The sequence below is a fragment of the Trichoplusia ni genome, chromosome 10 (assembly GCF_003590095.1).
Source record: "Trichoplusia ni isolate ovarian cell line Hi5 chromosome 10, tn1, whole genome shotgun sequence".
Classification (NCBI taxonomy): Eukaryota; Metazoa; Arthropoda; class Insecta; order Lepidoptera; family Noctuidae; genus Trichoplusia; species Trichoplusia ni.
Window position 1 is genome coordinate 1,336,178 of NC_039487.1, and position 22,994 is coordinate 1,359,171.

General features: G+C 34.4%; 1 protein-coding gene across 1 annotated transcript in view; it reads right to left on the reverse strand.

Moving 5' to 3' along the window:
• Nucleotides 1–22,994, reverse strand: part of LOC113498364 — a 584,256-nt gene that overhangs the window by 384,645 nt on the left and 176,617 nt on the right. Inside the window, exon 2 of the mRNA XM_026878372.1 lies at nucleotides 7,564–7,806. Coding sequence (XP_026734173.1) covers nucleotides 7,564–7,786 — 223 coding nt within the window. The 5' untranslated portion in view covers nucleotides 7,787–7,806. The remainder of the gene's footprint in view (nucleotides 1–7,563; nucleotides 7,807–22,994) is intronic.

Genomic DNA, 22,994 nt, shown 5'->3' on the forward strand with positions numbered 1-22,994 from the left:
GACATTTATAGACTAATGATGATACCTCAGTCAGACTTCAGCCTGCATTGCAGATAGCAGCAGTGCCAAGCATTCACCGCAATCAATTAGGCATCAGTACTTAACTCGGATACTGTTCTGCCAGCAAACTAACCAAGGGTTTACTTTTGAGCTGAATAAATGTAAAAATATTGTTTTCAGAACAAAAACGTACAATCGAATTCAAATAAGAAGGTATTGAGCTTAAGTTAATTGTTATTTTATGGGAATCAATATAATCGTCATCGTTCGTCCAGTTTGCAGTTCTAAGAAACAATTTTTGTACCATCTTGAGTTATGGTATGATCATATCATGACCAGTTTATTAGAAATAGATGTAAGAAAAATGGCATACCAAGAATGTATGCCAATAGATAGATGTCATAGGATCATATGTTAACATTATGATAAGTAGAAAATGGCAAAAAAAAACATCATAAGCAGAAGTTTATTACCGATTGTCACGTGAATAGATGGCACATTAGGCCAACAGGAAATGTTGGGTTATCTATTGCGAAGACATCATTAACTTCAGAGAAAACAACATTTTAGATTTTTAAGCCAAAAAATATGAATTAAGTCCAATTGTTTTGATTCCAAGGGCAAAAATGCAAAGTTTAAATTTGTCGTTTCACTTTAGTCTTTTCTTAATATTCGTTGCTTAACCATGGTGTCGACATTACTTAATGGATTCTACATATTTCTGGTACGGAAAAAGCTTGAAAATTTACCCAAGATTTTAAATGCTCAACGTGACAATATAGATATTTGTGTTTGAAGTCTGGATACAGCTGCAGGCGACACAAGAGGAAACTCTTTTTTCGTTGGCCTACAAACGCTTATGCGGGTTCTCCAATCAAAGGCTGTTTTTTCGGTCTTTGTATATTTGTTCGAAACCTGTATGGTTCGAATGTGTTAACACAAGAAAAATGCATGAATTGGGAAGTGATGGTGGATGCCTAGTCTATTCTGGAAAACCGTACCCAAAGAGTAAAATTGAACCCTATAACTGAAGAAAATTTGTCTGTCTATCTGTCACACTAGGCTGTAAAGTTATTTTAATTACAGACGATTTATTTCTGATGCCGCTTCAAAAAAACTGAGAATAAACATAAAGGTAAAGCCATAGTTGGTACGGCCATTATTGGTGCGTCAACAATTTTGCTTGCAAATTTGTTTTCCTTTAGCCTTGCTTTGCCTCTAGTTATATACTATCATTAAATAAAACTTCTGAACATAAACGAAAGCAATTGTCCGCTAAGAAACAGAAGACAATGCATGAATTCCTTACGTGAACTCTAGTTCTAACATCTCTTAATAAGTTAAGAAACATAAATTGCGTCTAGATTCTGAACAACGCACTCCGGCATCCAGCTCGCTAAATATTTGTAATATATCTTCAGTAACTTACGACGATTTCATTTCCATAGGATTTCCTACGAATCTGCATTAGTTTGAGAACGATACGAAGCAAGAAGCCATTTTAAATGCAAATTCCAAGGCGTGACCATTTGCGCGGCATACATTACTGGTTTAATGCGAAGCGTTGTTTCAAGACGCGATGCCGACGAGCAATGTATAATGCCGTGTCTGAAGTTACGCTGTGCAATCCAGGTGTTTAGTGATGTGAGCGGGTGACACACTGTCGAATTGGTGAGAGATCAGAATCACACAATAAAAGTAAGAAATATGTGAAAATTCTTTTCTTACAAAGGATTTTCTACATAATAAGCTGCATATTTTAATAATCTACTAGCTGTTGCCAGCGGCTCCGCCCGTAACATATCGAGAATATCACGGGTATTTAAATTTGGGAAAAAAAAATCCATCAATATCTGTACCCAATTTCGTCCACATCCGTTCAATGGATTTTGCGTGACAGAATATCAAACATCCATCCATACTTACAAACTCGCGTGTATCAAAATAGTAGGACGACTTCACTTGAAAAAAAATCTAAATGTAAGACCACTGAGCAATGATACAATAATTATTACATGAACCTCAAGGAGACCAAGAGTTATCATAGTCCAATCCCCGTATGTATCTCATAACCCTGCTGCACCTTGACGTAACTTCAAAGCCGTGCATACCTCAACACGATTCATTTACAAAGTGTTCTGTGCCATGGACTAGCTGACCTATAGACAATCACTCTAACCCTTTGTTGGCATAGTCTCCTACGATGTGTAGCAAGTGTCAGACGTTAGCTCCTTAGCTCCTACAAATTTAGCGTACAAAAGGGCACGTGCTAAAGGACCAATCGGTTCTCAAGTCAAAGAACTACGTTTACTTGTCTCGGTGACACGTCTAGAGTATAACAGCGGTGTGGAGTGATTTCAGAGTTAAGCTTTGCCTCTAGCGTTGTGTGGACTATCCTACTAATATGATAGAGGGAAAGTTTGTATGTTTGTTACTCTTTCGCTTAAAAGCTACTGACCGGATTTAGACGAAACTTGGTGCACAGATGGTTTATAACCAGGATTAACACATAAAACAGTTTTTATCTTTGCGCGGAATCTTTTTTGATTTTTGCCTATCAATAGCTAGTTATCCATTAAATAATGCTCTAGTATGCTTTGAAGGTGAATTTTTCTTGACCGTAATAATAATACCATCCTGTAAATGAAAAAGTGCTGGAAAAAGGCATATAAAATCTATTAAGGTTCTCGAAAATTTTCTTATTTACAAAGTTTGATGGATTATGATAGATGGTAATTTTAGATCACCCTGTTCTTTGATTCGGATGATTCTTGATATTTGATATTGTTATGCTTTTATGTAATTTAAATACATGTGAGTTTATGGTAAATCTACCAAACTACCTCTGTTCATCCAATTGAGATGAAAGTTTCGTTAAGAAATTTGTAAATAAAATTGGATTGATCAAAAACAGAAAGGAGGGTAGAAAGACTTGCAGTGGGATCGACGATTTAAGATTTTTTTCATAAATACTCGACAACTGATAAACATTATACAATACAATATAGACAAACTATAGACAGACACAGAACAAAAGATCATGCTCATCACACAAACATTTGCCCTAGGTGGGAATCGATCCCAAGACCTTAGCCCAACATTCCAAATATCTGTAGCACTCCAATAAGTAAAATTGCTTGTTAAAATTCAAAATACAGTACAATCTTCTTTCGCTTCATACCTGACCCCATCAGCTTGCTATCCTAGCCACCCATATGTCCCTTGAAATCGGTGCACCGAAGTAAAGGAATAGTTAACGGCCCGTGCATTTAAATAACTTGCAAATTATTCCACTTGGCTGTACCGCATTGAGTTTCGACGCATTGTTTAAGAACCTTTTGCCTCTTTTAGCCTATTATACAGTTATGAGAATTCTCTTGGTAATGTTGATTTTCGTTGAACTAACGGACGTGAATTTTGTTGTAATTTTACGAAGTTTGAGTTGTTTTTGTGTGTTTGTCACGTATTTTTAGTGGTTTGGAATATATTTTGGATTTTGTATGTCTCCTTTTTTGTTTTTGTAGTTTCCGATAAATTTTATATTTTGATCTAAGTTCAATAATTTCATAGGTGCAACGCTCAATACTGAAATTTCAATCAGTTTTAAAAGGTTGTTCATAATTTTCTAATTTTAAGTTAATAGGATACACTGACCGAAAAGACAGACTTTTGCAGTATGACTGTTTTTTTTAATCAGTATGAAAACATTGTCGCATGAGCCCTAATTTTTAAATTTTCAAGTGCACCGTTGTATTTTAGTCCATCATAAACCTAATATAATAATTATCTCAGAAACCGTGACAGACAGTTGAACTTTTCACAGGAGTTGTTTGTGTACCCTGAGTGTAGTGAGTTCGACTCGCACTTGATCTGATTTTTCTAAAAATATGGTCTTCATTATTTTTTGCTTACACAATTTTAATATCTATCTTCATTTACCTATTTACCCTACCGTCCATATATTCATCCAAAAACTAATTTCCACATCAAAGCTAAGATCCCAAACATCAGTAATACTACCACAACATCCCCAATCTCTAGATGTTATATCTACTTTATCCAGGACTCGGTACCTACGAGTAGATATGTAAATTCGGTGACGTCATAATGCTCATGTAAGTCCATACATTAGCATCTATCTCAGTGCATGTATACAATGCTGTTTATGAGGCAAGTCTGGGGATATTAATGGTTGACGTATTTCAGTTTGTGTCTGAGATTCTGTTAATAGAAATTTAAGACTCGGAACTTAGGGAGATTGTATGCACTGGTTTTAGTTCTCAAAGAAAGGATGCTGGTCAAAGAGATTTTGTTTTTGGCATTTTAGTTTTTTATTTTTTTATTAGACGTTTTGGCATTTTAGTTTTCAGTAAAATTTGATTTCCAGTAAAAGGATTTGCAAAATAATCCATACTCAGTACTGTTAATTTTAAATTATGATTCCAAATGCGAATGGGGATGAACAGAAAGCAGATTATTGTAAATGAAAGAGATATTCTGTCTGATACACTTTGATAATTAGACAGATTTAGATTATACCTATACATTCCGATTCAGATTATATTAGGATAGGCTGTAAGATGATTAGAATAAATAGCAAGAAACCTACTTGTCTGTCTGTTACGTTTTGGGACACGACAATTTGATAAGAATTTGAATTGCATAAAGATGGTTTATAGCCATGGTTTAATGGATAGACCAAAATGACAAAATTTGTTAGTAAACCTTATAAATTTTGCAATCAGAGAGTCCCGGAATCCTGACCTCAAACCTCGAGGACTAATTACCGCAAGGGAAACTTCGAAACTTGCTATGAAAGCCTTTTTATCAAAGACTGATTGCCCAGAATTACTCAGCGATTTTTTTCCCTTCTCTGTCTCAAACATTTACTTTACTGCATTATAGCTAATGTTCTAGATAAAAAGGGGGATTGATGTCCTTTTTAAGTTTTACAAACTTGGGGAAGTTAAAATTATGATGCTGCAGTCACTTCCAACATTATGGAGTTAATAAATTAATGATTCAGACAAGTTGGGGAAAACCGTTTTCTGAACAGATTTCGTGACTTGTTAAATTACCAATTAATTGAGTTAATAGATGCGTGAAATGAAGAAGAATTTAAGAGAATAATATCTTGAAATAAAGCCTATAAGGTCTATATTGGCATGAATTCCTGTTATTCAGAACTATTCATTTTCAATTTTGAGAAATGTTTTTTTTTTTCAAATAGTATTCAAAATTATTCTTGTAATTTTTCTGCTCTTTTTTTCCACATGCTGATTTCTAAGTTTTATGATAGACAGAGGACATCCCAGAAAAAATCAAAAATACTTTAAAATGTCGTACTTTCTAACTTTTGACATCTCAAAACCGCTATTAAAAACCCCTTTCTCAGAACAAGCTTTTAAAAAACAAGTTAATTCTTCGCATTATGTCTTTCATAAAAAATCTTTGTTTAAAAAAGTAACAAAGTAGGGGCAAGCGAATTCGACACCGGACGATCAAAACTTTCAGTCTTCAGCTTCAAAAGACCACCTGAAAACTGTAATTGCAGGCCTTTAATTAATAAGGGCCTTCAAACTGGGAAACTTGAAGATCCAGGGCTGGCAGACATAAGAAACTTTATTGGATATTATGTTACTTTAACCACGGTTAAAAGTTGTATTGCTCGTTAAATAGAAACTGTTTTTGAAAGATGGGAAAAGTTAAAGTACGCTTCGTAAGGTTTGATTTTGGATGGGTGAGCATTTTAATTTTTTTGCTGATTATTCTGCACACAAGGATAGGACAAAAGATATGAGGGATAGGCAACATGTCAATACAATACACTTTTTTGACATTAATTGGTCTATTAATACGTTTCCGTGTAAAGAATTAATTGCTTTCATTAAGCATTTTACATTGGTTTTAATTTATATAATTATTCTCTTCAAGAGACATCAGACGTGATATCTCATAAAAGACAATGCAGTATTTTGAGAATTTTTTTCTTCAAGACATACATATTATACATGTTTTATTCGCTTTAAATGTTTTCAGCGAAAAAATATTTTTGTCATCTAAGCTTATCGGTGTTACTAGTTCGTAAAAGCATTAATCATTGTCATATTTACCTATTACACAAATAGAACATCTTTGGTAGCCCTAATTTGTTTAAAAGACGGTGAAGGGGGGGGTGGGGGGTTGGCTACAACAAGGGTTCCCAGACTCTTTGTAATGACACAAGTCAAAAGTTTTTGAGTAATTATTCCGAATCCCTTTCGGCTGTTTGAGCCTTGAATCACAATAGGTTTAGTAATTTAGGGACCTTTTTTAACTGTGTTAAAGTTACAAAGACTTCTGTTTGGCATTTGTGTTTCAAAAGTTAAATATTTTTTGGTTGGGCTTTGTCAGTCTGAATAGATTTTTGATTTTGAAGATGAAACGTATTAAAGGGACAATTTGGCGCATTGTTCTAGGTTAAACTTTACTAGTGATTTTTTGCGACTTTGCTAGTGTAATTCATGTCTTGACGAGAAAAATCTAGTATACAGATTATCAGATGTCAAAATATTGAATGTCGTGGTGGTATTGAGGATCTATGTATGGACTTTTATGCACGATGTGCAGGTTCAATATCTATACATGCAAAGTACCAAAGTTAATTAAGTATATGTAATTTCTTAATTATTTGAAGATAATTTTGACAAACGGTGAAGAAAAACAACACGAGGAATCCTGTACTCTACAGATTAGAGTTGAATCGAGACATACTTGGCAGTCCTTCAGTGTTGCCACTAGGCTATCACAGCTTCAATAATTTACATTGTTAAGTTATTATTAAAGTGATATATTATTTTATTAGTAATTAATATCTATGCTAATTAATGACTATTGTCATTAATGTTCTGCAGGTTTATGTCATGTAGCTACTAATTAGACAAGACTTACACGACAAGCGATCTGATGCATTAATTAAATTATGGTATATGTTGAATATTAATTGAAAATTATTCGTTAATATACAGTTACATTATAAAGAAAGTTTTATGTCTCTTTCTAACCAAAAAGTGTTGCTTCACTGCGACACAATATTGTTGTATTACGTTTGAGTTTATTTGATATAGACTTACCAATGTTTTTCGGTGAAGAATATATACTAAACCTTACGTTGGTATATCATGTAGGTGTTTTATTCGTAAACAAGAGCTCTACACTTCGAATGCCGTGTAATAGTAAACCTACGTCAGTTCATGCTCTCAACTATCTTCTCTTCCAACAAAATTATGCATATTATTGGATACACGGACACAACAAGAAGGACCAATAGGACTTTTTAGTGAGAATTGAGAAGCCTTTATCCAGATTAATAATTACATCAAGAAGTCAGACTCACCACCTACAATTAAAGACTTCGATTAGGTTCAAAACTAATTGTCTAGTAGTATTCAACTTAGACGCACGGTAGCATGTCCAGACAAGTTCAAGTAAGAGAACTAGCTATCACACTACTAGCTAGCACACAAATAATTTTGAGCTATAATTAATTACATCAGAAAGGTTTTATCATGTCGTTTCACTTACCTCCATCCTCAGGAATGTTAAGCAGCTTCTTGGCTCCGGGACTCGGCCCCCGGACTGCAGACAGCGCCCTCTGTAAGGTCTCACTCATGGGCTTCCCCCCAGCGCACTGCCCGAACACTGCCACTATCACTAGGCACCGCACTACACTTGCACTGACACTCACTCTCCGCCAGCTAGAGTCCTGCTTACCCATCTCGCTGTGACAGATTGAAGCCATGTCCATTACTACATGATTTGAGACATCTGGAACAAGGAGAAATACGGTTTATATTTTGTGGTGAAAATTATGTACCTATGTGGTTTGACAACGAAGAGTATTTTTATCTATTTCAAAATCTGTATCAAAAGTTTTCGTTTTACGAATATTCGTTATGTTATCCTTAGGCGACTTTTTTATTAATAATAGTAAATAGTAGGTTGTCGTTTTAGCGGTCTATTGAATTTTGATTAACAAAACAGTACTCTAATTAAATAATCTCAAAATGGGATATCGATTTTGTAATCCAAATATTCAATGAAAACATGTGCAATCTGTGGAAAATGTAGCTTTTCCTTCCATCTTTCCTACCCACAAAAAAAAAAAGGCAAAAATATCTCAACACGAAAATTTAAAACAAAGTTTGAATTTAAACTCTCGATTAAGAACAAAACGCTGAAGCCGGCATTATTAATGTACAAGAAACTTCAGCACATGCGATGTTCCGACTTCGACTTTGCAACTTTTGAAGCCGAAGTCTCACACGTCGGCGCTTGCCGCGGCTTTCTTTTCTTTTCTTTTAAGCTATCTTTTTACGTCGAACAATACTTAGAAGTTTTGAAGAAGGATTGTTTCAGGAATATATAAATTTTATAAAGTTAAGTGGTTTTTAAACAGTCTTCTGTGTAGTACCTGAAACTTTTAGTAGTACAAGGTGGTACTAAGGTTACTAGTTAGTGCAACAGTAAATGGACGAATGAAGATGAAACTTTGGAAAACACGTAAAAAAATAGCCTAGACCTAAACATACATATGCGTCTAGTAACAATCGTGAAGATGATTCATTATTTAATGTTGAAACGGTTAACTCAAGTGTATTAATCGGGATTGGCCGACTGGTTTCGTAATTGACTTAATTCCATTTTAAAAACTAAACCCATGGCAAAATGTTTTATCTTCCACGGTCTACGGTTCTTGCCGGTGAAAACATGTTAATTAAAATATCATCGGCCTAGCCTTTTCCCAACTATTTTGGAGTCGGCTACCAGTCCAACCGGTTTTAGCTAAGTACCTAGTACCTTTGATCTATCTGACCTCCTCAACCCAGTTACCTGGGCAACACGACACCCCTTGTTTAGACTGGCTGTCTGACTTTTTAAGCTTCTGACTACCAGTAACGACTGTCAAAGATGTAGGAATAACAGCCGGGACCCACAATTTAACGTGCCTTCCGAAACATGGAAGAACTCCCTATGACAAAGATGGTCACCCATCTACGGACCAACCGCGTCAAGCATAGCTTAACCTGTGATCGAATCACTTATGCGGTAATAGCTTTGCCCCGAGCTCCTTAATTAAAATAGTGACACGGAAATTGTATCTATAAGGTGAGCATTTGATCACTGACACAAGCGACAATAAAAAACAAAATATGAGGGTTTTCGGCAGGATCAAACATGTTTGATCGTTTATAATGCTGGTTTGAAAGTTTTGAGAAACATTTTAGTGTTAGAAGCTTATCTGGTAGTGTTTATTATGTGCCAATCTGTTGCTTGCTTGCCTACTCTAAAATTCCCTTTTTTAATGAAATGAGATAAGTCTATAAGTTAATCCAAGGTGTCAGGCTACCTCTGTACTAAAATTCTTCGAAACCAGTTTAGTACTTTAAACGTGACGCGGTAAAAAACATACAAACTCACATACGTTAGCATTCGTAATCGTAGTGTGATAAATTTTGTAATGGATTACAAATTTGATTTTTATGAGGATCAAACGGTCTCAAACTATTCCAACCAACCCTTAGTGTTTAAAACAAACATGTTTAATCATCTCCATAGATCTTCATGTTGTGACAAACATAACCTAAAAACTTGAATTCATATCACTACGACAACAACTATATTAGGTTAAATACATTTATATGACGCTTATTCGTATTAATCCACATATTTTATGAATTAATAACTTCACTGTCTATTATTCCTTAAATCCAAAATTATCTATAATACTCAATATTGCAAAACAGTAATGGCCGAATTCTGGAATTCTGGATAGCATGAGTTTAAAATTAATCGTTAAGTATATGACAATCATTTTTGACGGTGATTATAGTGAAATACACATTTAAAACGTGCTAAAGTTAACTCACTTTCAGTACTTGTTTGTCTAACTAAGACAAAAAATGCAGGAGTAAACATTCGTAATACTCTTTTATTGTTTACATAGCACTAAGGATCTAAAAGAAGATACTATTGCTTCAATTTAACTCAACAAAATGCTTATAACAAACCTTAACACGTGAGTATAACATCCAAAAAGCAATCCAAACGAAACAACACTTATCTCACTAACACAGCACAACACTAAATTAAAAAAACAATTTAAAAACAAAACACAAACACTTATATTGCTACGGTAATTAATAAAACGCGGATTATAAAGTAATAATTAAATTAAATACGCTTCCAACGCATCGCGCCTGCGCGAAACTAAACCATACTAACCTAAAACTCTTGGCGTTCGAAACATAAAAATTTGACCGCCAATAAACGGTTTCGGAGGAAACTCGGACTACAGAGCAATTATTTAAACACACAACTAACTGAAAAACTACAAACGAATTTAAATCGTATACGAAAGAGATAAGTTTTAAAATTGCGTGTATTGAGTAGACAGTTTTGGTTGTGAAAGAAGGACCAAGCGTTATCTTTTGTATTAATTTCTACCTGCGATCAGACCCTTTTTTGTCTGTCCATGTGGGAAGTACACATGGATTATACATTATTCGATTTTACACTTTAGCTTAAGGGTGTAAGGTTGAAAATTGATTGATGTGAAGTTGTAACTTGAGTTGCAAACGAAAAAGGTCCTTTCTATGCAGTTTTTACGAAATCAATCAACGAATACAGTTGGGGGCAAAATTCCAATGATTCACTTTATTGATGGTTAAAACTTTTATCATTGACGGAATATAAATAAGTGCAATAATATTAACATTTTAAATGTACGCGGATAAAAGGACCGAGTGTTTTCGAAACAGATCTGTAGCGATTAAAATGGCGATTACAACCAATATGTCGTACTTTTATTTCATGTTGATCTGAAATATAATTGATTAACAGAGTAGTATTCCCATTCGCTACTGTGTGGCATCGCGAATTTTTTCAGAGAATAAAAAAAAAGTTTTTTAGTCTATGGCAACTCACAACTAAACGTCACTTTCTTTTTTCGCGACTTAACGGCATCGTGGTGATTTTGTTAATTACACTTTAATTACGTTATTTAAATAGTTTTTGGCATATTTCAAGTCGAAAAAGTATTGCCAAGTGATACAAAAGCCTTGAAAATACTGGCCAAGATGTTTAAAAGTGATCTTCGAGACTATAAAGGCGCTGCGGAGTTAATGCAGGATGCGTGTACGCAGCCCTTGCCCTAGGTTCATCGCCGTGGGATGGAACCCCAAATTACGGAATATAAACGATGGAACACTGACCCATAACCTCAAAGAGGGGGGCCAACAGGTGAGGTTTTCTCTGATTTTAGGTTCAGCGAACAAGGACGCAAATATGATGTGAGATGATGCGAAATACTAAAAACATGCATGAACCGAGCGGGTCCGAGAGACTTTAGCTCGAAGATCGGGCTCTTCGCGAGACGTCGTAGCTCTGATAAACCCTACTGCAAAGTTCGGGACGCGAGCCCGCAACTTTGATAGTACACAAAACAACATGCATTACGTATAACCGAGCTAGTACGCGATGCTCCACGCTCGATGTTAAATTGTGGGCGCCCCCAAATTACGGAATATAAACGATGGAACACTGACCCATAACCTCAAAGAGGGGGGCCAACAGGTGAGGTTTTCTCTGATTTTAGGTTCAGTGAACAAGGACACAAATATGATGTGAGATGATGCGAAGTACTAAAGACATGCATGAACCGAGCGGGTACGAGAGACTCTAGCTCGAAGATCGGGCTCTTCGCGAGACGTCGTAGCTCTGATAAACCCTACTGCAAAGTTCGGGACGCGAGCCTGCAATTTTGACAGTACACAAACAACATGCATTACTACAAAGTTCGGGACGCGAGCCCGCAACTTTGATGTTACACAAAGAACATGCATTACTACAAAGTTCGGGACGCGAGCCCGCAACTTTGATAGAACAACATGCATTAAGTATAACCGAGCTTGTACGCGAGACAGCTCGAAGATCAAAACTTCGTACGAGATACGACAGTTTTGATGAAGAACATACTATGTTCGCTGGTTCTCACAGTCCACAACAAGAACCAATGGTGACACTCTTCGAGGTGGATTCGAGGCTCAAGATAGAAACAAGACCAATGCACCTATCAAGAATGTATAACAAAAGTTATAACCGAATACCACCTCTAAACCTAAGCAAGGACTGTGGAAAACATAAGTGGTCCGGCATCAAACCAAAGTGCTAGCACAGCAAGGTGGACCCAAGAGTGGTATGATACAACTGTGACACCCTCGCTGAACAGGACACAGGAAGGGTGGCCCCGAGAGGGTACACCATGCCATGCATCCAGCAGGCAATTGTCAACCAGGTATATGTAATATATCTAACTGTCTTTCATGTTGTGAACATACCACCACTAATGTACCTTAAAATACTTGAACATAACATTGTTTACATAAACAATATACATATAAATGAAATCAACAATATGTGTCAGACCATCAATAACTCATGAGTTAGGGGCTGTACAAATATGCACTCACAGTAAAAATTTCTATCTATATACATATATGTCTAAAGATTTAATATTCTTAAGACCACCAAACTCAACGGACAGATCAGATTTGTTCTTAACTGAAAACCAAAAATATATATAGAAAAATATTATAGTTTTCAAATTGTGGATATGGGAACCTTGGACCATCAATATCACATGTCTTGCACAGTCTTAAGATAAAACTGATTCCTTAGGTTCAATAACACCTAAACTCAGAAAAATTAATCCGCTTTGAGTTTAAAAATGTCATATAAATTTACTGCAATTCCATGTAGTCCATGTACAGCACCCACAGTCCTTACAGACTAGAAATTTAACAAACTGTTGTCTGAATGACCACCCATTGGTTAGAATCAGTATAAATGTCTGGCTGACAGAGGGGCTACACTCACATTTATCTAAATGATTTTCCCTCATTGTTAACTATGATTAAAGTATATTAGTGCAATAAATACTTTAGGTTTACTATGAATAGAGACTAGTTAACATCAGAAATACAGCAAGAATGCAACTCCTATAGAGATACTAAATATCAATGATATTAAACATTGCCCAATCAGCAAATTGGCAAGGTTGTTGGGAACCTTCTGTGAACCTGCCCAAGAGGTTATGTTCAAACACACACAAAAAATAATAGAACAAGTTAAGTACTTAGCCTTGTTGCATAACAATAGCAATCTTGATGCTGTCAACTGACCTAAGATGGGGCCCCATTACATAATCCGAAACTATGAGAACATTATAGAAAATGTATACTAGAACTAGTTTCTAAAGCTTTTCTAATAGAATGGTGACACATTGTAATGGCGAAAACAATTGTAGTGTGGTGCCTTGTTTAGAATGATGACTTGCATTTAATACATCAATTAGAACATAATATTAACTGGACTAAAACACATTGCAAGATTATTCAGCCAGAGTAACATGGCTGCAAATACATAAGTAAGATAAATAGTGCTCAGTTCCACATGTAAGTCAACGAAAAAACCATACTTGTTTCGTTATCAATAGATTTTGGGCCCCACAAGTTTATCTATAGCAATAAAAACAATGTGACACACACATCTCTAAGAAGTGAGGCACCCAATAACATTAATGCTACTAAACACTAAATGTATATGCATCAATACTTAGTGGACATGAATATGTTTTTTAAGCATTCCCAACATTTGTTTACCTTACTAAATGTTTCAGAATATTAATAATGACAAAGCAAAAAGTCACTAAGTTCTTATTCACCCAACTTTGGGATTTTTAACCGACAACACACACTGAGCAGACTAGGTGCCCTGACAAAAAGCATCTCTTAGGGGAAGCAGTTAGAAGCCAACGTTAGATAGCTCATTAACCATCATGTTACCATCTGTGTCAACAAAGCAGTAACCGGGATCCTATTTTGATCTTCACCCTTATTAATTAGGAAACATTAATAGAAAGTTTAGAGAATGGAGCTAGCTCCAAAACCCTAAATTTCCACAAATCAGCATTGACTCTAAAGATGGGAGAGGAATTAGGTATGGATAACAAAGGATTTCTGAGAGGCTTACTCAGATTGAGATTTGCCTGTATTACAGAAAGCCAGAACCCATATTTTGTATTGAACCAGCTAACTCATCTGCTAGCTGCCTCAAAACACAATATTATAAACATATTGCTTATCGGTTAAGAAAGTATAGATGGTTATTAAATAGAACTTGCAACAACTGGTTGCAAGCAACATGATGACAAAATAGGCTAGAACATAATTATATGGCACAGGAATAACTCTGTTGACAATAGACACAAACATACATATATTATGTTAATGATACATACAATACACCTGTATCTGAAGACACAGAATTATTTAGTTATTTATTTGAACCAAGACACAAACATCTTCTAACTCCTAGCTTGGATAGCTGCTCAATGGGTACTAGCCGCCCTCTCATACATTAAACTAAATAACATAGCCCATGTCACACCCTGACAATTAATAAGATGAGAATTGTGATAACCAACCTTACTCTCAGTAAAAAAGGAAAGGAACCATAATGTACTTTTTACTTTTAAGATCATAAATTATGGCTAACTTCTAAGATTTAAAGATCCTTGTAGCCTTAACCAATACCTGAAATAAGTTAACTTTACCATATTAAAAGTTTTACCCTTGGCCTTCAAAACAGTTAATCAGGTATCAAATTTATACCTGCTGACAGCTGTATCCCACACTCCAGCAGTACATCTGCAAGAGCAGCAGGAATGCTCTTGAGTTTAATCAGGGAAAAAGGTGGTTTGGTTGTAGGTTCTACTACCTTTGCAAGGCCTTATAGCTCATGTCTTAGGAACCGACAACTGCAGTGTAAAAAAAATTTTAATTTAATTTTAATCATAATTGAGTGACTTACAAACTGCAACTGACAGTAAATGGAATATCTCATTATCATCTTGTTATTTCTTATTAATAGCTTATAAATAAGAAATACTTGCAGTACCTTAAATACTCTTATTATTACTGCGCTAAAAAAGAGCAAAAATTAGTAACTAATTATCTAATTTTATGGCAAAATTAAAACAATATGAAGAAAATCTGTATTACTAAAAAAATCATAATTACATTGTAAATAATTATCAAATTGTTTGACACAATTAACACAATGTGTAGAAAATTTGTTACTAAAAATTTATTGTTACATTGTTAATAATGAATAATTAATTATCAAACTGTACACAATATCACTATGTATTGGAAATGTGTCTTACTCAAAATCCATAGTTACATTGTTAAAAGCTAATGGTTAAGTATCAAATTGCACAAGGTGCAGGAAATTTGTATGACTTAAAAAAAGTCATAGTTACATTGATGTCAAAAAGAGCACAAATTGGTAATTAATAGTCAATCATGAAATTGGTGGACACAGTCTCCACAATATGTGGAACAATTGATAAAGATATATTTATTTGCATAAACATGTGTAACATAACATAAAATTTGTTCATTGTTCCACTTAAAAACTCATATTACATTAATCTCAGTAATAGAACAAAGATAAAGAAGTATTTATTTGCCTAAAACATGTATTAAACATTTTTTGATGTGGTGAAAATATAAGGACAATATATGCATCAACATGTTCTGCCCTTTTGGCTTACAAATTTGGCATTTAGAAAAATTTGTTAATTACTACAGACTAATTTTATAAAAAATGAAAATTAATAGTTGATCAATAATCAATGTGTATGACAGAATATATGTATTAAACATTTTTTGATGTGGTGAAAATATAAGGACAATATATGCATCAACATGTTCTGCCCTTTTGGCTTACAAATTTGGCATTTAGAAAAATTTGTTAATTACTACAGACTAATTTTATAAAAAATGAAAATTAATAGTTGATCAATAATCAATGTGTATGACAGAATATATGTATTAAACATTTTTTAATGTGGTGAAAATATAAGGACAATATATGCATCAACATGTTCTGCCCTTTTGGCTTACAAATTTGGCATTTAGAAAAATTTGTTAATTACTACAGACTAATTTTATAAAAAATGGAAATTAATAGTTGATCAAGAATCAATGTGTATGACAGAATATATGGATAAAAACAAATATAGATACTAATATTAGGATAATATGCCACTATAAATAGATATCTTAATAATTATAAAGCCTTAACCGTTATTCATCATATCCAGGCTTATAAGATGTACCCATTATGCCTCAATCTCTGAACAACTACTCTGTTAATCAATTATATTTCAGATCAACATGAAATAAAATTGAGGATTGGATTAACTTACCTAAGTGACATCCAATCGTAATTTTATGAAGGTTGATCTGAAATATAATCACCCACCCCAACCCCAGCATCAATAGCTGAACCCTGGCATAATGGGACCCACAAAATCATGGTTAGCTCTAAATCAGTGACGTTTAGTTGTGAGTTGCCATAGACTAAAAAACTTTTTTTTTTATTCTCTGAAAAAATTCGCGATGCCACACAGTAGCGAATGGGAATACTACTCTGTTAATCAATTATATTTCAGATCAACCTTCATAAAATTACGATTGGATGTCACTTAGGTAAGTTAATCCAATCCTCAATTTACGACTGTTGCACATACGGAGTTGAAATTTCGATGTCCACGGATACATTTGTATTTTAAAATACTGTTCTTTTAAAAGCCTGAATGCAGCAATGGATGATGCATTTTTGACGGTTTGGAAATTTATGAGGTCTTTTAGGATGTGTAACTTTACAAGTAATAATTAGAATCGGTATGCGATTTTTTTATTAATATGCTACTATATATTATAAGTCTCCTTCTTGGTTTGTTGATATGGCATCATTTTTTATTAGATTATATTTATACTCATTCACGATGACGGCTCCTACGGATCATACACCAGCATATGAGAAGTCGAACAACGGCATTATTTCATTAGCAAAAAATCCATAATTACCGTCTGAAAACCATTAAAAAAAAAACAAATTTTCGAAATTAACAAAAATTATGACTTATTTCAAATCCACTTGTTAACAAAAACACCAATAACATTTAACACAAACCAAACAGTTAACCGTATCCAGTTATAACCAGAAACCTGACCGATCAGTCACTCTATTACGACGAATTGAAACTGATTGGTTTTCCAAACAATATATACATGTGCAAATAAACAAATTGCTAGTTCAAAACTAACCGAAACCCAGCAAAAACGATACAGTTCGTATAACTCGCTTAACAACGTACCAACAATGTTGTCCTAAAGTTAACAGGGCTGTCTCACCTATAAATATTATTTAAATATAATAAACATAGCCTTTTTTAAGTAGTATTGATGCCGGTTTCTGAACTTACCGAGTTTGGTGTGTAATACAATTTTAGATGAAGTGGACCTATCTACCAGGAATCAGTAACCAGACTAGCTTTGAGGAATCTAAACTAATATTAATAAGATGCAGTTTGTTTTTGTTTTAACGCGCTAATCTCGGAAACCACTCCAATAAAGTTATTGGCGAATGAAAAGTGGGTCGAATTTGATTTTTTTTTGTTAGGAATAACATTTACCGAGGAATGCTACAGAAGGAGACACTTTAACGACACGGTTAATAAAAGCAGAGCAGTATCAAATTATGTTAAATCGGTAGGTAAGATGCGTGCAGATAAAAACTCTTCATCCGATTTTAAGAAATTTAAAATTTAATTTTCATAAACATGCGAACCACATCGTGCTAGTTTGAAAGAACGGTGCTCGAATTGTAATGATTAGTCAAAGACAGGTATGTCAATCAAAAGCGACAGATTGTCTTGCTGAATGATATTTTTACCGAGCAACAAGGGTCTAAAAGCATTTTTAATGATAAAGACACACAAAAGCGTTAATGCAAATTAATACCACGTAAAGTATAGAAGTAGCGCCATCTATGAATAGTATAACTAAACAGGTTTTTGGCAACTGCAGCCACAGAGAAAGTACGCTTAACAGATATGAATGAAGGCATTTTGAATGCATTCAAATCCCTCTACCACCTTTAGATCTTTGTATTGACGCCGGCCTGTGGTCTTTGACAATAAATAAGTAAATGCATTGTTATACATGTGGGTTTGAGTTCTATTATTATTGACAAAACTAGCGAAAACTTAAATATTAAGACACTAGAGTCGTAGATAATTTCGAAACTAATAAAAATTTGTAGAGATGTAGATGATGAAGAACTAGCAGTTAAGATTTTAAACATTCCCTTAACAAAATAGCATATCATTTGATGGTCTTTTCTGCGAACTATACGCAGGAGTTACCATGCCACACAATAAGCGAGATGGAGCACAAGACGCATATGGGTATCTGAGTTCCATAATTTCATTTAACAAACGTAAAAACTGCATGGTTGATGGCTAATTATTGTAATATCTATTGCTAGACGGATTCATGGTAACTTACTTATGAGGATCGCGCGTCTAGTTTCGGCCCTAAAGAAGTCTTGAATCATTAGACTCACGACCTGCCGCCTCGATAAGTAATATACTAAATTGCTACCAACTACTAAAAAAAACAACTCTTAATAAATAAACAAAAGTGACAGTTCAATTTCTCTCTCGTGCCAACCCTGAATTATCGAATCCCGGGTCACACGGCGAACTTTAATAGACTACAACTAATCCGTGTTCGACACAAACTACATGTCATGATATTGCAATTTTGTACGTGTTGCAAATTATACAGGTTAGCTTGTTCGCTACCTGTGTCATAATAACATAATTATATTTGGTCCTGTTGTTTGCGGATCAAAGGACCAAAGTGACGAAGTGTTGGAGTTTAAAGTTTATTTGAAGTAATAAATCTATCCGTTATATTGATTTGTCGAGTACATACTAGTGACTAATATTGAATTTTTTTTTGAGATAATGTTATGTTGTTAGACATAAATTGTTGGAAAATCCGTTTTTTATAAGTATAGGCCCTAGATCGGTTACAAAGTGACTCTTTATTAATTAAAATAAATACTTAATTCAAGTAGGTTTCACAACAACTTGTACAGACTCTAAGCAAGAGAAAAACAGTCAAGCTGTAATTTACTTTTCCCTACATTATAAAAAATAAAAATTTGATACTTTTGGATGGAGCAAAATATAATAGATACTAAATTAACTCAGTCTTTCCGCTGTTCTTTAGCACACTATATCAAAACGCGTTCTTCTCACTAATCCTTCGTTACGCACGCGTACCCGAAGACCAAAACACGTATAGCTCCAGTACCCACATAAATAAATAAGACCAAGTAACTGTATTTTACCTGAAAGGTCTTTTGTTCTCTTAATTCTCGTTAACGGATTACTTTCAGCCAATTCTTGGTAACCGTGTAATCCTTATAAGCTATTGATCGATTTACTTATTATTACGTATATGTTTAGAGGATAAATCGGATTTGATTAGTTAAGCCTTATTTATGAGAGTATTTTGAGTGTATTTTTTGGGTGCTTTGTTTAAGTAGCTTTATGTTCAAGGGTTTTGAAATAAATATAGGTATAGGCATATCATCAACTAGCTGTTGCCCGCGACTTCGTCCCCGTGGGTAGAAGATATAAGTTATGATTTATACCTGCAGTGTTTTTTCACATTTTCCATTGTATCTTCGCTCCTTTTAGTCGCAGCGTGATGGTTTATAGCCTAAAGCCTTCCTCGATTAATGGTCTATTCAACACAAAAAGAATTTTTCAATTTGGACCAGTAGTTCCTGAGATTAGCGCGTTCAAACAAACAAACAAACAAACTCTTCAGCTTTATATATTAGTAAAGCATAGATTGTAAAATATAAAATTCCTTTGAAAATAAAATTAACGTAAATTCAGTTTAGGATAGCCAAACTGAGTCTTTGAAAGTTTTTTTGTATTGTTAATTACGAATAAAAAATCTCTGTGTTAATACAAGGTTCCAACTTACTAAATAAATCAATCATCAAAATCCGAATCCCGTAGTTTGAAGGTGAAAGAGTAACAAACATACTTACAAATTATCAGATTCATAATATTAGGATGGATTATTATAATATACGAGAAGGAAGAAAAAACACAAAAAATTAAGAATTAGTGTAGGTAAAAGTATATCTTCTTTCTTCTAATACATAAAATTCCCGTGTCACGATGTTAGCTACCGTACTCCTCCGAAACGGCTTAACCGATTTTTACCAAATTTTATATGCGTATTCAGTAGGTCTGAGAATCCACTAACATCTCCTTTTCATACCCCTAAGTGTTAAGGGTTGCTCAAACTAAAAAAAGCTTTTGGGACGTTTTTTTTTGTTTTTATTTTTTTATAACGTGGCATAAAAATACAAACAACTAGAAATAATTCATTAGGCAAAACAACGTTTGCTGGGTCAGCTAGTTCTAATCTAAATGTGAACTGCATTATAGCTATAGATTAAACTCTACCGTTAACCTAAATCATGAAGTTTGTATCTTAATCACGGTAAGCTGTTGAACCGGGTTAGACAAACTTTGGATCGAAGATGTAGAATACTATCTAGATTTTCTGCCTCAACCGTCGCATTAATTAGAATTGAGACGATTTCTGAAACAGATATTATATTTCTAAATACATCATTGGCCTAGCCTTTTCCCAACTATGTTGGGGTCGGCTACCAGTCTAACCGGTTTCAGCTGAGTACCACTGTTTTACAAGGAGCGACTGCCTATCTGACCTCCTCAACCCAGTTACCTGGGCAACACGATACCGCTTGGTTAGACTAGTTGTCAGACTTTTCAAGCTTTTGACTACCTATACCGACTATCAAAGATGTATCAACAAACCCACAATTTAACGTGCCTTCCGAAACACGGAGGAACTGGCTATGACACAGATGGTCACCCATCTATGAGCCAACCGCGTCAAGCATAGCTTAACCTGTGATCGTTTCACTTATGCGGTTATAGCTTAGCCACGAGCTATTATACTATATTTCTAAATACATTATAATGAATATAAAACGGTTCATTCTATTACTATTATAAACGCGAAAGTTTGTATGTATGGATGTTTGTCCTGTTTCAAGCAAAAACTGCTGAATGTATTTAGACAGAGATTGGTACACAGATAGTTTTTAACCACGATTAACACATAGGGTAGTTTTGTCTACATTTTATGTTCCCATGGGAATATTTTAGATTTTGAAATAAGCTATTTCGAAATATATTTTTTTTATTCTGATTATATTCACTAATCTTCTTATTGCATTAACCAATGGTAGTAGAAACATTTAATTAAACTAGTACGTAAAATACACGTAGATAAGCCAACTTCCAGGTGTTTTTAAAAGCGAATTCATTAATAAATGGACAGCCATTCTTCACCTTACTTACGCTGACTAAGTCTCAGAACAAACTCCCCATTCACTTGAAACTTTCACCTGCATTATTTATTTAAGACTTTTTAATACAAAAAGGACAAAATTAACACATAAAAACAGAACAAAGCTAAACAAGAAACTGGTCCAGTGCAAGTCAGACACGCGACGCTAAGGTCCCGTACGAAAACCATAAAAAAAAATATGAAACAAAAATCGCCCATAGAATTTTCACCGTAAGAATCGTTGCTCGAAATAGATGTTTATTTAAAAAAAAACCTGAATTGATCGTCACGAGGCTTTATCACTGAGACTATGATACCTAGACAAGTGACAATATCATAGATAATGTATTTCTATTGCAGATATAACAGCAAATATGTAATAAAAAACAAAGTCTGGGTTTGGTGTTGTCACAAATTTCATTTGTTTATTTTTGTAATGCCGGGGAATCCTGAATGCCTGATGAGCACTCGCTTCCTCGGTGGCGTGAACGGGTAGTGTCAGACTCTTTCTGACTAAACCTGAACCGCCGTGCTACGTCATACACGCTTTTATGTTCTTGTGTAGCAATGACTTGAAATCCTTTAAACACTTGTTTTTTTAGCCTATTTTTAATAGAAGCGAGTCTGACTACTAATAAACCTATCTATACCCCAGGGTAAGGAACCCCAAAACGATCGCTACAAATTTCTCCCAACTCAGCCGCAAACTCAACAGCGATCGAAACTTTGTACTCTGTCTAAATCTAATCAAGCACTTATGACAGGCAAATACAGTCGATTTCCATTATAGAGGCACTTTGCCTGCGATTTGACTGTCAAATTCAGACGACCCGCTGGTACATTTGCATTCGACTCCCGCTTGTTTGCAAGGTACTCGAAAAAGCAACTTCTTAATCCTTACGATGTACTGTAAACATGGATGTGTGTTACACCGAAGCGAATTTTTTACTACGCATATTTCGTTATTTCAAATTTTATGTCAGTTATAAATTGCCTTTACAAGTTAAGTGCAAAAATTATATTGAGTGAATTTGAGATGACTTTGCTACCACTATCACCAGATCGTTTTATTAATATACCTTAGAGGTTCTTGTACAAATCCGTACAAAAAAAAAACCTTACAATGTTCATTATGGTGCAATTTGATAAGGGGCCTATGCCCAGCAGTAGACAGGTTTAAGTTGCGCAGACTAAAACGCTTTTAAATCCAATCTTGTATTTTGGAATATCTAAAAAAGTAAATTAATTAATACTATAAGCATCACAAACGTTTTTTTTTATTTTGGAAACCTACATTTACAACACAGACACAATCATTAGCAAATTTTTGTCATGCCAATAATAACTAATACCTCTTCATAGTTTTTAATAACTTATAACTACATTGCTGCAAACATTTATGTTGAGCATGTAATCTATACTAATATATAAAGCTGAAGAGTTTGTTTGATTGTTTGTTATAGACCATTCATCGAGGAAGGTTTTAGGCTATATACCATCACGCTGCGACTAATAGGAGAGAAGATACAATAGAAAATGTGGAAAAAACAGGGCAGGTATAAATCATAACTTATATCTTATAACCACGCGGACGAAGTCGCGGGCAACAGCTAGTTTAATAAATAAATG